Here is a 12784-nt window from a genome sequence, read left to right on the forward strand (position 1 = left end):
TTCCTTCTGAGGACTGTGAGGGAAGGATCTGTTCCAGGCTTCTCTTCTTGGCTTGAAAGTGTCCATTTCTATGTTCATGTGACATTCTCCATGTATGCACATTTCTGTACCCAAAGTTCCCTTTTTTATGACACCAGTCATATTGGATTAGTGTGTATCTAATGCCCTCACATTAACTGGATTACACCTGTCAAGACCCCATGTTGAAATAAGGTCACATTCTGAGGTACTGGGGATTAGGCCTCCAACATTTAAATTTGGGTAGAGTGGGCAAGACTCATCTCACAACAGGTCTATTCATAACGATTCTGACACCACAGTGACAGAGAAAATATTTTAATCTCTACTTAATTATGACATCTAGTCTTTATCCTGTTGGTAGTAAATGAATTATCTTGATTATCTTTCTCTTCTATAGTTGGAAATTATAACCCTTGGTGATGCTAGTTAAAATACAATTTAAAATATGCTGCCATATTTAGAGCTGATCTGACCCTGGGGGATTTCTTGGTGAACATCTGTTTAGAACTTGGTTTGGTTTGAATGGTTTCCTGACTGCCAGGAGGTTCATTAAAGTCATTCAGGAATCTAACTAGTTGGTTATTAGAACGCTTGATTTTATTTTTTTTTAATTTTTAATTCTTCTGTTTACTTATTTTTGAGAGAGAGAGAGAGAGTGAGACAGAGCGCAAGCAGGGGAGGGGCAGAGAGAGATAGAGACAGATTCTGAAGCGGGCTCCAGGCTCTGAGCTGTCAGCACAGAGGCTGATGCAGGACTCGAACCCACAAACTGCGAGATCATGACCTGAGCCGAAGTCAGACACTCAACCGATTGAGTTACCCAGGGGCCCCATGATGTTTTTTGTTTTTTAACGAAAGCTTGGATGATAATGGGTGTTATTTGTTATCAGTGATACTTTTGAGACTGTATGCTTCCCTCACGTCACGCCTCTTTGCTCCCGCGCAGGTTTATTGTGCTACACCTTTCTTCCGTTGTGGAAAATAGCCTCTTGGTTTCTTTTGTGAAAGCTCTAGAAGAAGCTATGCTCAGCACCACTGCCTGTGTTGTACTCTGTCACCAGAAAGACAATCCACATAAAGTAGTCATTCTAGTGGTTCCTTCTAAAGATTTAAACCAGGTGCTTCGGAACTTGCGCTTGGAATCGTTCAGTGGCCCTCCAGAGTCTTCACGCGGCTTCCAAGTCAAAGAAGGAGAACAAATTCTTTTAAGATTTACTGGAAATATATTTGCTTCAAGTAAGTACAAAGACACCTTTTTGTATGCTCTATGGGCTAGCAGCCACAAGCTTCTGAAGGCCTTCGTTAAACTTGTATCACCGAGGAAAACTTCAGAGAACTGAGGGGAGGCTTATGAAAAGTAGGGAAAGAAAAAGACTTATTTGCTTTTTGCTTCAATCTCTTTCTTCCCTTATTAGGGATGCATCTTCCCTTACAGGCTGACTCTAGAAGGTGACACTCTTCTAGAAACAGTCTTCTCCGTGAATACTCTTGAATCTGAGCGAGGATCATCTCTTTCATACACCCTTGCAATTGCCTCCTAAACGCTCCTCTGTCTCCACTAAGAGCCATGTGAAGTCTATTTCTACACAGGAACAATAGTGATCCTTTAAAAATATAAATCATGCCTTATTGCCCTCCCCCCACATTAAGCACTTGACAATTATCTCTTATTCTACTTAACATAACATCCAAACTCTTTCTTATGTCCTACAAAGAATCTAATCTGGGATCAGCGGACTGATCACGACTCCCAAGAGATGTGTATCTAGAACTATATTCCAGTATGATTGTCTTATTTATACTTCCACACATTTTATTTTATGTATTTAAAAGTCCACTCTGAGAAACAATTGATAGGTTTCACCAAACTCCAAAAGGGTTCATGGCACAACAGTGGCTAAGAACCTCTGAGGTAGATGACGTACCTTGCTTACCTCTCATCCTCATATTTTTCTAAGGCTTTTTTTTTTTTTTTTTTTTTTTTTTGCTTCCATTATAAATCATACCACAATGTGAAATTATTTTATTTATTTGTTTACTTACTCTTTGCTCATACACTTATGTTCTTCCCCGGAATGTAAATTCAGGAAGGTACTGGCTACGTCTTTCCCGCTGTGGATCCCTGAGCTTAGAAGAATGCCTGGCCCAGGAAAAGCTTTCAATAGGAATGTAGTGAATGAGTGAACCTATGGAAATACTAAGACCAACAAACAGGGTGAATGAATACGGGAGGTTGCAGGATAAGGTAGGAGAAATGAGGGAAGAGATCAGAAAAGGATATAAAATAAAGAGAAGAGGAAGAAAAAAGGAGAACACAGAGAGAAAACAGCTGTGTGAGAGAAGAAAGAAAAAGATTTTTCGAGAAGTTGCCATCCCCCCCCCATTTTTTTTTTTTTTTTTTTAATTCAACTGCTTCTCTGTAACTTATTTCCTTGGGATGGACTAGAATCTAACAGGTAATGTATGTAAAGGTGAAGTGTAGGGGAGAATTCAGGCTTGGGGTTCATGGGGATTTCCGGCCCAGGAATCTTGCAGTAGAATTGACTTGAAGTAATATTCTCTGTTCACTTATAAATCGACACAGATCTCATTGATTTTTAATGGTGCCTATTTTCTCTCTGATTCTGGAAGTTAATCCAAGCTCTGTTGGCTCTTTGTTGTCACAAAAATGATGCAGCTTGAAGCTGAGGCTGCCCTTTTTCTGTATCTCAGAAACGAGACCCAAAGTGTCCCAACGTGAACTGTCTCTTCCACTTGCGCATGCGGAGTCCCAGCCGTCTGAGTCAGCTGGCAGGACTTAGTGAGTGAGTAACGAGGGTATCAGAAAAAGGGAAAGAGAAGGGTGAAGAGATGAAGGAAGGAAAGTACTGGGCTTCTGAAGCAGAAACCACAGTGTCCACCCTGGAACAATCTCTCTAGGAGACAGTAAAAAACTGGAAGTGTCCCACCCAAACTAAAGATGCCAATGACTTTCCTGTAATATTTAGGACAGCAGCTGTGTTTACCTAGTGCCATAAACAGGAGTGAGTTGCTATGCTTCTCACAGGCAGTGGTACTGAGGGTAAGAGTTCTTGAGTTTAGCCAGCCTGTGTGCAAATTCCTCCATGTAAGGAATGGGGAAGGACTCATCTTCACTCAAGGGAAATGAATCAGGCACGATGCCAGGTTTGTTTCTGCTTTGCCTTTCCTAGAGACCTATGCTCGGATCTGCGGCCTCACTGGATTTTTCTCCATCTAAGGGGAGCAAGATGCTCAGGAAAAAATGGACACCTCATCCTTTCATTAGAGCCTGGTGTGAATCTCAAAAAGGCATTCAATCAGATAATGCCTGCCTGGAGGGTTCTCCACCCCACCCATCTACCCCGCCCACCTCCAGTTATCTCTTACTGTACTTTCATATCTCACCTTGATGATCATGTTTAGAAAAGTGTTCCCCATCTTTTCTGATTATGTCAGTTTTTATCTTACTCTTTTGTGGACATGACCATAGATACAGTCTTTATTCATTTAATTGTTTGATGGGTGTCAGTTTCTCTGACTATTGTCCCATGAGAACAGGTCTTGTCCTGTTAGTGGTCACTATTCAATTCCCAGCACCTAGTGTGGTACCTGACAGCTAGAAGTATTTGTTGGAAGAATGAAGACAAAAAATTGGGAAAGATTAAAGTTATTTAAAAATTTAAAAGTATTAAAAATATTTAAAATTTTAATTAATGGATCCAGACATCTGCCCTTTGAGAAATGTTAAACATTTTATATTTATTTATATAGAATACATATAATTCTTTTGAGTGAGGTCATGCACCATTTACTTTACTTCTACGAAAAACTAAGATAGGTGTCCCCCTTGCTTTTTACATCAGCCTTTGGTATTCTTCTGAACATAAGCTAGAGTATGCCTTCATTCTCCAGGTTAGAGCTGTTAATTCAGACTTAAACTTTCCACTACAAGTCACCTATACCCCCCAGTGCTCACAGAATCCAGAGAGTGCTGGGAAATAAACAGAAAATTTTATATAATGACACTTTAGCATGACCTGTAACATCTACTAATGCCCTGAAGAGGTTTGTGTGTGTCAAAGTGGCCCTGAATGCCCTTTAGCCCAGAGAAGTGACTTTCCCAGAAATGTGTAGGATGTTGGGATAACCACCCTTTTATTCATTCAATGAAAATTCCTTACCCTTGTGTGCATTATATTCTACTAGGGAGAGACAGAGAAGCAAATAAGTAAATAAAATGTGCAGTGTGGTGGGAGAAAAAGTGCCTTATAGAAGAATAAAGGAAGGAAAGGACATCAAGAGTCTCACAGAGAGTGGCAGAATTGCAATTTTCAATAGACTCATGAAGGAAGCCATCTTTGAGAAAGTGACATTTGGACAGAGACTTGAAGAAGGTGAGAAAGGAAGCCATAATCCTATAGCAGGGGAGTCTGTCCCAGGCAGAGGGAGTACAAGTGCTACTTAGCAGCGGCAGACGCGTACCTGACACGTGTGAGGAACAGCAAGAAGGCTGAAATGGGTGGTAGACAGGGTGTAAGAGCAAATTTGTAGGAGAGGAGATGAGTACTGATCATTCCTTGAAGGCAACGAGTTTGCCTTTTATTCTGAGTGAAATGGGCAGCCATCTTGTTAATAGAAGAGTCACATGATCTGAGTCAGATCATAGAACAGATTTTCAAACAGTTATAATCTCAGAGGCAAAGGAAGGATTGGGGAGACAAGTTAATGAGCCATTGTAAAAAACCAAGCAAGGAATGATGGTGGCTTAGGGGTAGAGGTGGTAGAGAGGTGTTAGAATACAGAAATGCCCTGAATCAATGGTTCTTGTAAGATTCATTTGGTTCCCCATTTTGCTACCTTTCACTTATCACTTACTCATCTGATGTTTCTAAGCAAAAACATATATCTCTACATTTTTACTTTCTATGTCATCTTTGAAAAATATTCCAATTCCCCTCATTGAGAACAAAAGATATCTCTATGAGGTATGCCTAGTAGCTCATAAAATATAAATAAGTTTTGTATGTCTTCATATGACAAATATTTATTGAACAGCTACTGTTCCGAGTTCTTCTAGGAACTGTATACATAATACTGAGGAGAAAGAGGTTCTCAAAAGGTCAGCTAATGGTTGATTTCATAATTTTGGAATGCAGTAAATGGATTTTGTTTTTACTTCTCCTCTAAATATGCCAATGTGGGAGGGAAAAAAAAAAGTAGAATAGTGCAATTTCGGGGTGCCTGGGTGGCTCAGTCAGTTAAGTGTCCAACCCTTGATCTCTGCTCACATCATGATCTCATGTTTTGTGAATTTGAGCCCCGTGTTGGGCTTCTCCACTGACAGCATGGATCCTGCTTGGGTTTCTGTCTATTTCTCTCTGCCCCTCACCTGCTATGCGCTCTCTGTCTCTGTCTCTGTCTTTCTCTCTCTCAAAATAAATAAACTTAAAAAAAAAAAGAATAGTGCAATTTCTTTGTGCTGCTTGTCCCCCCCTACCCCCTGCCCACTGTGACAGGGGTATTCAAAATATAGTGCTATGTCTTGGCAACAATGAAATTCCAACTTAAAAACATGTAAGGTTTCTATTTATAACACTAAAATCATGCTATTTATTACTGTAAATCCTCAACACTTTCATCTTCATTTCATATTTACATTACAGATCTTTAGTTTAAAAAATTAACTGGCAGTGAGAGGCAGATAAATTTAAGATCTAAATTGAATCAATGTAGCTCTGCTTCACCTTCAGTCTTTATATCCTGCATATAAATATTCTTCATGAATAATTGTGTACACGGCAGGGAGTATCTTTCAAAGGACAGGAGAGATTTATTAAGTTGTATTCTATTGGGACCAAAGTAGCAACTCCAGTAGCATGGAGAAGTTTGCCAGGTGTTACTCTAGTGATCTAAAAATTCTAATTTATCTAATTTACTAGATGACATTTTGGTGACTTCAAAAATTTATCTTTTTTTTTTTTTTTTTTTTTTTTTTTTAACCAGCAGGAAACATTCAAGAAGGCAAGCCATGGCTTGTCATTCCTTTCCTAGGACGTCCTAGGGATCATTCTGTTCAAGTAGCCAGGTTGTCTCTTAAATACAAACTTTTGCAGAGACATACTCTAGCACCTTTCCTAACCTGGAGTTATTCAAATTCTAGATTTAACTGTGTGCTTTAGAGATTCACCAAAATGACCTCTAGCAGTCCAACATGGAGAAAAATATTGGTGTCATCTACATCCCTTATTGAACTCTGATTTCATTGGGAAGGTTTTCTCAAAGTGGGAAAGCTTTTCACGAGAAAGAGCTCTGGGTCGTCAATGTTCAGGCTTCTAGGTGTAGGAGGAAGCTGCAACTTAGATATAAAAGCTTCACATTGATATATTTGAAAAAAATGTGTTTTTTGTTTTTTTGTTTTTACCATACAAATTCAAAAACAGTTGAAGGGTCCTGCTTCTTTCTTATCATTTGCTATTATTACTATCATTTGCTGAGCACTTATTATGTGCTACGCCTTGTGCCAGTCATTTTATCCATGTTATTTCTTTTCGTTCTCAGAACAATCCCAGAAGGTAAGTTTTATTTATCTTGGTTTAAAGATAAGTTAAGCCTCCAATAAGTTCAGAGATGGGAAAGAACCAGATAAATATTACAATGTAGATAAGTAGCTGGGGCTGGAGCTGGATCTGGATCTCAACATTTGAAACAGTCTTATCTTGACTGCTACAATGTAGCTTACATTTAAATTTTGCTAAGGGTAATGCGACATGTCTTAGGGAAAATGGCATCGCTATTGGAATGGCAAGGTAAAACTGTCATGGTAAAACCCCATGAGTGAAAGGTTATCTTCACTAGAGCTCTTGTATTTTCAGTGAGCAGTTGAGAAGATATACCCTTATTTTGGGGAATTAATCAGGTTTCAATAAAAATTTCAGTAACATGAATCTAGTAGCTATTTCATTTTGAAGTTTAGCTAGAACACCTCTATTTTTCTTTCCATTTATTTATTTATCGAGAGAGGGAGTGAGCACAAGTGGTGGAGGGGCAGAGAGAGAGAGAGAGAGAGAGAGAGGAAGAGAGAGAACCCCAAGCAGGATCCTCACTGTCAGTGTGGACCCAACGCAGGGCTCGATCTCATGAACTTAAACCGTGAAATTATGACCTGAGCTGAAATCAAGACTTGGACTCTTAAGCCACTGAGCCACTCAGGTGCCCCTAGAACATCTCTACTTCTGTGATCCTGGACATGTTTTGTATCTGCACTGTCCATAGGTGCATATGTTGCTATGAAATAGACATATGTTGCTATGAAATATTTGAAATGTGGCTAGAGTGACTGAGGAGTAGATTTCCAATTTATTTAATTTTAATTAATTTCACCATTAATTTTAAAAGCCACATGCTGCTAGTGGCTACCACATATCTAGAATGCCTATTGTGAGGTCATGATAGGGTACAATATGCTATGAATAGTTAGGGGAGAGACAAAAGACAATTACTGAAAGATAAATATAATTTTCTAACCACAGAAAGAACGGAATATTTTCAATACTTTTTTGTTAGAGTAAAATGGAATGGAAAGAGAAAATTAAAGATTATTAGGTCTAGAAGCAGCCAGAGAACACCTGGTCCAATTACAGATAAGAAATCTCTGGGGTACCTGGGTGGCTCAGTCAGTTAAACATCCGACTCTTGATTTTGGCTCAGGTCATATCTCATAGGTTCTTGAGTTTCAGCCTCGTGTCGAGCTCTGCTGACAGCACAGAGCCTGCTTGGGATTCTCTGTCTCCCTCTCTCTCTCTGCCCCTCCCCCACTCAGGCTCTCTCTCAAAAATAAATAAACACATAAAAAAAAAGAAGTCTTTTTAGTAATCTACAGTTTCAGTCTACTGCTGCTAATATTTTGGCAAGAGTCAGTGATACCAAAAAAGCTTAAATTGTATTAAAAATGGAGTAAGAGTTTGGATTTTAAAAATTTAAATAAGGCAAAGTGGTATATCTTAGTAGCAACAAATGCATTTCACTTCTTTTTAGGCAATGGAAAGGATTATGGAAAAGATTACAAGCTTATTTTTCATTTACAAAGAAAACCCAGGCTGGAACTCCAAATCAAAGAGGTGGATGAATTTGGAAACTATAGCTGCCCTCATTATAAGGGCACCATTGTAGTTTATAAAGTACCTAAAGAAAAGATAGTCCACAACTTGGATCAATCTCCTATACTGGATGAAAACCTTTGTCAGTTGCCAATTTGCAAATTGCCATTGAAGTTGCCAAAGGTAAGTTATTTTACTTCTCTAATCACCATATTTTGTTAACTCTTCGTGATTCTCCACCACAATCTATACTGCAGGCACATGGATACGCAAGGTGAAAAGGGAAGGCAGGAATAAAGATAAGGAAGGAGTGGGTATATAATTTTAGAGTGGTGGAATACACTTCAGGATTTTCACTTCCTTTCATATCAGCTTTCTTTAAAAAAATTTTTTTAGCGTTTATTTATTTTTTGAGAGACAGAGAGAGATAGAGTACCAGCAGGGGAGGGGCAGAGAGAGAGGGAGACCCAGAATTCGAAGCAGGCTCCAGGCTCTGAGCAGCCTGACGTGGGACTGGACCCATGAACTGTGAGATCATGACCTGAGCCAAAGTCAGATGCTTAACTGACTGAGCCACCCAGGCGCTCCAGGATCTACCCAGGTGCACCTCAACTTTCTAATAGCAACAATTCAAGTTGATGCAGTCTTGACAACATGTTCTTAATGATTATAGAAATAATGTCATTCATTTTCTGTAACTGCATAAGAATAACTGGGAAAGAACTTATGAAAACACAGACTACATTTAACAACACAACACTTTTAGGAAATGTCATGTGGGGAATGGGAAAACAACATCAAAATATTTTCATCCAGGCTTATAAAATCCTGTACACTTGTTTTAAGAGTGAATTACTCTTACCTAAAATTCTTATTCTTTTCAGGAAAGTAGGATTGAATTGTTTCTCCTAATAGGTCAAACAAATAATCTTATTGCTGTATATACTATTTTCTTCTATGATCCAGGATTTAGTCCTTCCAAACTATATTCTTAATGAGAAATATAATTGAAAAACTCACTTTATCACTTCAAAGAGTAAATGTATTCTTTAAAGATGCTAAAATTACGTTTTCGTGGTTTTACTTTTTACATTATGAATAGTAGAAATGTGTGTCATGCCATTAGATATGGTACTGATTTTAAGTTAATCAGTAATTAATGAATTTGACAGATATTAATTGAACTCCTGAAATAGGGAATGTATTATGCTAGGCATTATGAAAAATACAGAGATATAGAGGATAATACATGCCCTAAAACTGTGTTGTCCTAAACGATAGCCACTAACCATATGTGTCATGTGTGGGGCACTTGAAATATGGCTAGTCCAAACTGAGAAGTACTGTAAGTATAAAGTACAGACCAGATTTCAAAGACGCAGTACAAAAAATATAAAATAACTCATTAATCATTTGTTTATGTTGATTTTGTAGAAATTATAATATTTGGTTATGGAGTGAAACAAAATACATAATAATAAAATATAGATATAAATAATATAATAAAACATATTATTACTTACTCCATAAAGTTAATTTCACCCATTTAAAAAACATTTTTTTATGTGGCTAACTAGAACCTTTCAAATTGCTTGTCTTTGTCAAACTATATTTTTATGGCACAGTATTGCTCTAAATGATTTACAATCCAGCAAAGTATGTAAAATCTGTACAGTTGACCCTTGAACAACTTCGAGGTTAAGGGCACCAACCCCTGCATAATCAAAAATCTGAGTATAACTTTGACTCTCCCAAAACTTAACTATTATTCGCCAATAGTTGATTGGAAGCCTTACTGATGACATAAACAGTTGATTGACCCATATTGTATATTACATGTTTAATATACTGTATTCTTACAATAAATGAGAAAAGAACATTATTAAGAAAATCATAACGGATATATCCAAATACTATATTTTAGTAGGTGGGAAATCATAGCTCCCTCTTATATACAAATCAGCAGAAGTAGGTGCAGTTTAATATTTTTACCTTATTATCAACTTTTAAAATAAAACTGAGACAGAAGGGAGCCTGTTTAAGATTATCCAGATTGGAATGAATTTTGTGACTTGAATATACTAGAAAACGGGAGTTAGACCCTCTAATGAGAGTTGTAAAGCGTAGTTGTGGGCCACGTCCCAGACTATTCAAATAATTTACTTTTCTGTTTAGAGTCATATCCGTGATTGAGACCAAAGTCTGGGAGGGGGGTGGGGCACGACGTGGGGGTGTGGGATTAAATAGCCAAGGTGCTATTTCAAGCCTGACAACTTCATTCTGTTGTATATTTCCAGTTGTGTTAATCCTAAAGCTACTCTAAGAATCTGTTTTCCATTTTATAGTAATTTTCACTCTTTCTAGATGTTATTTTCTCAGCATTTTTCAGAAATCTGCTTCTTGATAGAAAATTATCTTTCTGTAGATATAACTCGATTTTAACTTAATTTCACTAATATTCATGTTTGGAAGAAAAGTAAAATTGCTGTAAAGGACAAGTCAACTAGTATTTGTGGTTTAGATCTTTGTAGCTTTATTTTATTATATCTTATTTTTTTCCCTTTGGCAAAAAAAGAAAATCATAAGGAAAATGCATTTGCAGTAATGTGATGTATTTATAAATAAAAATCAGTGTATAAGTTGACCCAAGCATTTCAAACCTGCGTTCTTCTAGGGTCAGCTGTATATAAAATCACCTTGTAAGATAGTAAATGATTAGACTAATGGGAAAAACAGTGTACTAATAGTTGTTCAGACGAGGAAAATAGCTTTTCCGGAAGCTGGTACCAATAGGAAATTCATGGTGGTTATGGCATGTTATCTGAGCTTTGTAAGTTGGTAGAAATTTAGCCGATGGAAAGGAAGAAAAAATATGTTATGATGATGGAATGGAATGAGTTGGACTTCGGGTGGTAGGCGTAGCTTAGCATGAATTCATAATTCATGTAATAACCATTATAATAATGCATAATGTCCCAAAAGTCTTTCAAGTGCTTTACATGCCCTATATTATTAAATTCACACATGAGGCTTTACCACTGTTCTCATTTTATAGGAAACTGAGGCATAAAATTTTAGTCAACTTGCCCCTGGTCCCATAGCTAAGGAAGTGTCTGAGCTAGGATTCAAACCCACAACATCTGCTTCCCACAGGTGCAACCACTGTCTGCTCTTGTCTCTTGAGCAGATAAAACTAGGATTTAGATAACCTCCAGGATATAAGATGGATTTTAGGACTTCCATGTTCACCCCTGAAGTTGTACAATAATTTTATGTGTATTATGCCTTAGTGTAAAGGTGATATTAAAATTAAAAACTGATATGGCATGAATTCTGGCTACATTGAAAGTAGCCATATCAACAGAGGTGCTGGGTTATAGAGACATTAACTCTTTACTTGCTGGTTTGGGGGAGATTCTGGGGTTCCTGGGAGGCATTTGCAGGGTAGCAGAGTCTACTAAACCATTTATACTTAAAATTATATTTAAGAACAGTGTATCTATATAGGTGTGTACCCACCATCAGTTTTTCCTCTGTGCATTTTCACTTCCGTCTTAGGGCCTTTGTACTTGTTCACTATGCTTAGGGCTCTCTTCCCTCAGTCGAGTAGCTGGTTCTTTATCATTCAGGTTGAGCTCATAAATCACCTCCTATAATTATTCCCCCCATCTCCTTATCTAAAGCCACTCTTTAACCCATTAGCCCTTTAAAATTTACTTCATAACACTTACTATTAATTGAAAGTAATAGAGTCATGTATTTGTTCGTGAACTTTCCATTTGCCTTTGCTCCTTGAGAAAGCAAGCTCCGCGAGCGAAAGACCTTGTCTCCTTGTTCTGGCTGTACTGTGGGTGACTAGAACAGTGCCTGGCACATCATAGGAACTTTAAATATTTGTGACTGGATCAAAGAGGAAAGGTCTGTACCATTTGTTAGGTTCTAAAAATTAGAATTAAAATTAGATTTTAAGAACTATGGACTTAATACTCCAATTCTCTTGTCCAGTGGTTCACAGCCTCATTTATAAACACTTAGCTGGTGGGCCAAGGAGTTGATTTGGATCAACACGAAGATTTGGGAGCAGAGCAAGAGAGGAAGGAGACACTGGGGGCCTTCTCCAGGTAGCTCCACTTAACACATTACCTCCTAAGGTCACTATGTTGTTCAGCTGCTATAGGGAGATCGGTGGGAGACAAATAAGGAGGCTTAGAATTTTCTGGCAGGAGCTGGTGAAGGTCTCACTGTGATAGTGGCAAACAATGGAAAGAAAGCCCCTTATGTAAGAGAGGACAGACTTGAAGTCCAAAATGTGATACAAATTCAGCTCTCAGTTTTTGGTATTTTCTCTGATTTCATGAATCAACTGGCCAAATTAGCCAAGCCATACAATTTAAGGTTTTATATGGATTTTGCTCAGTAAAAGTCTGTGTGAGTGATTGTCTAGGTCTTTTGCACAAGTTCTTCCTCTGCCTTGATTCTGCTTGCCTGAACAAATCCTACTGGTCATCCTTTACAGCTCTGTTGAGGTGTGACTTCTCCCAGGAAGCCTTCCTTGATTTCCCCTTTCATATCGACTTTGATGTGCTTGGTTTCCACAACACTTGTACTTCCCCTGTTGCTGCAGTTACCGTATTGTATTATCATCACTTGTTTCTCAGTAGATACAT

At 38.0% G+C, this 12784-nt stretch overlaps 1 protein-coding gene across 2 annotated transcripts in view; it reads left to right on the plus strand.

Moving 5' to 3' along the window:
* The window catches only part of DTHD1 (death domain containing 1), a 73440-nt gene that overhangs the window by 25501 nt on the left and 35155 nt on the right, over nt 1-12784 (plus strand). For both annotated transcript variants that reach the window (XM_081795503.1, XM_081795502.1), the window contains 2 exons: nt 968-1257; nt 8056-8300. In XM_081795503.1, coding sequence (XP_081651629.1) covers nt 968-1257; nt 8056-8300 — 535 coding nt within the window. The remainder of the gene's footprint in view (nt 1-967; nt 1258-8055; nt 8301-12784) is intronic.

This window comes from Panthera onca, chromosome B1 (genome assembly GCF_046562875.1).
Source record: "Panthera onca isolate mPanOnc1 chromosome B1, mPanOnc1 haplotype 2, whole genome shotgun sequence".
Classification (NCBI taxonomy): domain Eukaryota; kingdom Metazoa; phylum Chordata; class Mammalia; order Carnivora; family Felidae; genus Panthera; species Panthera onca.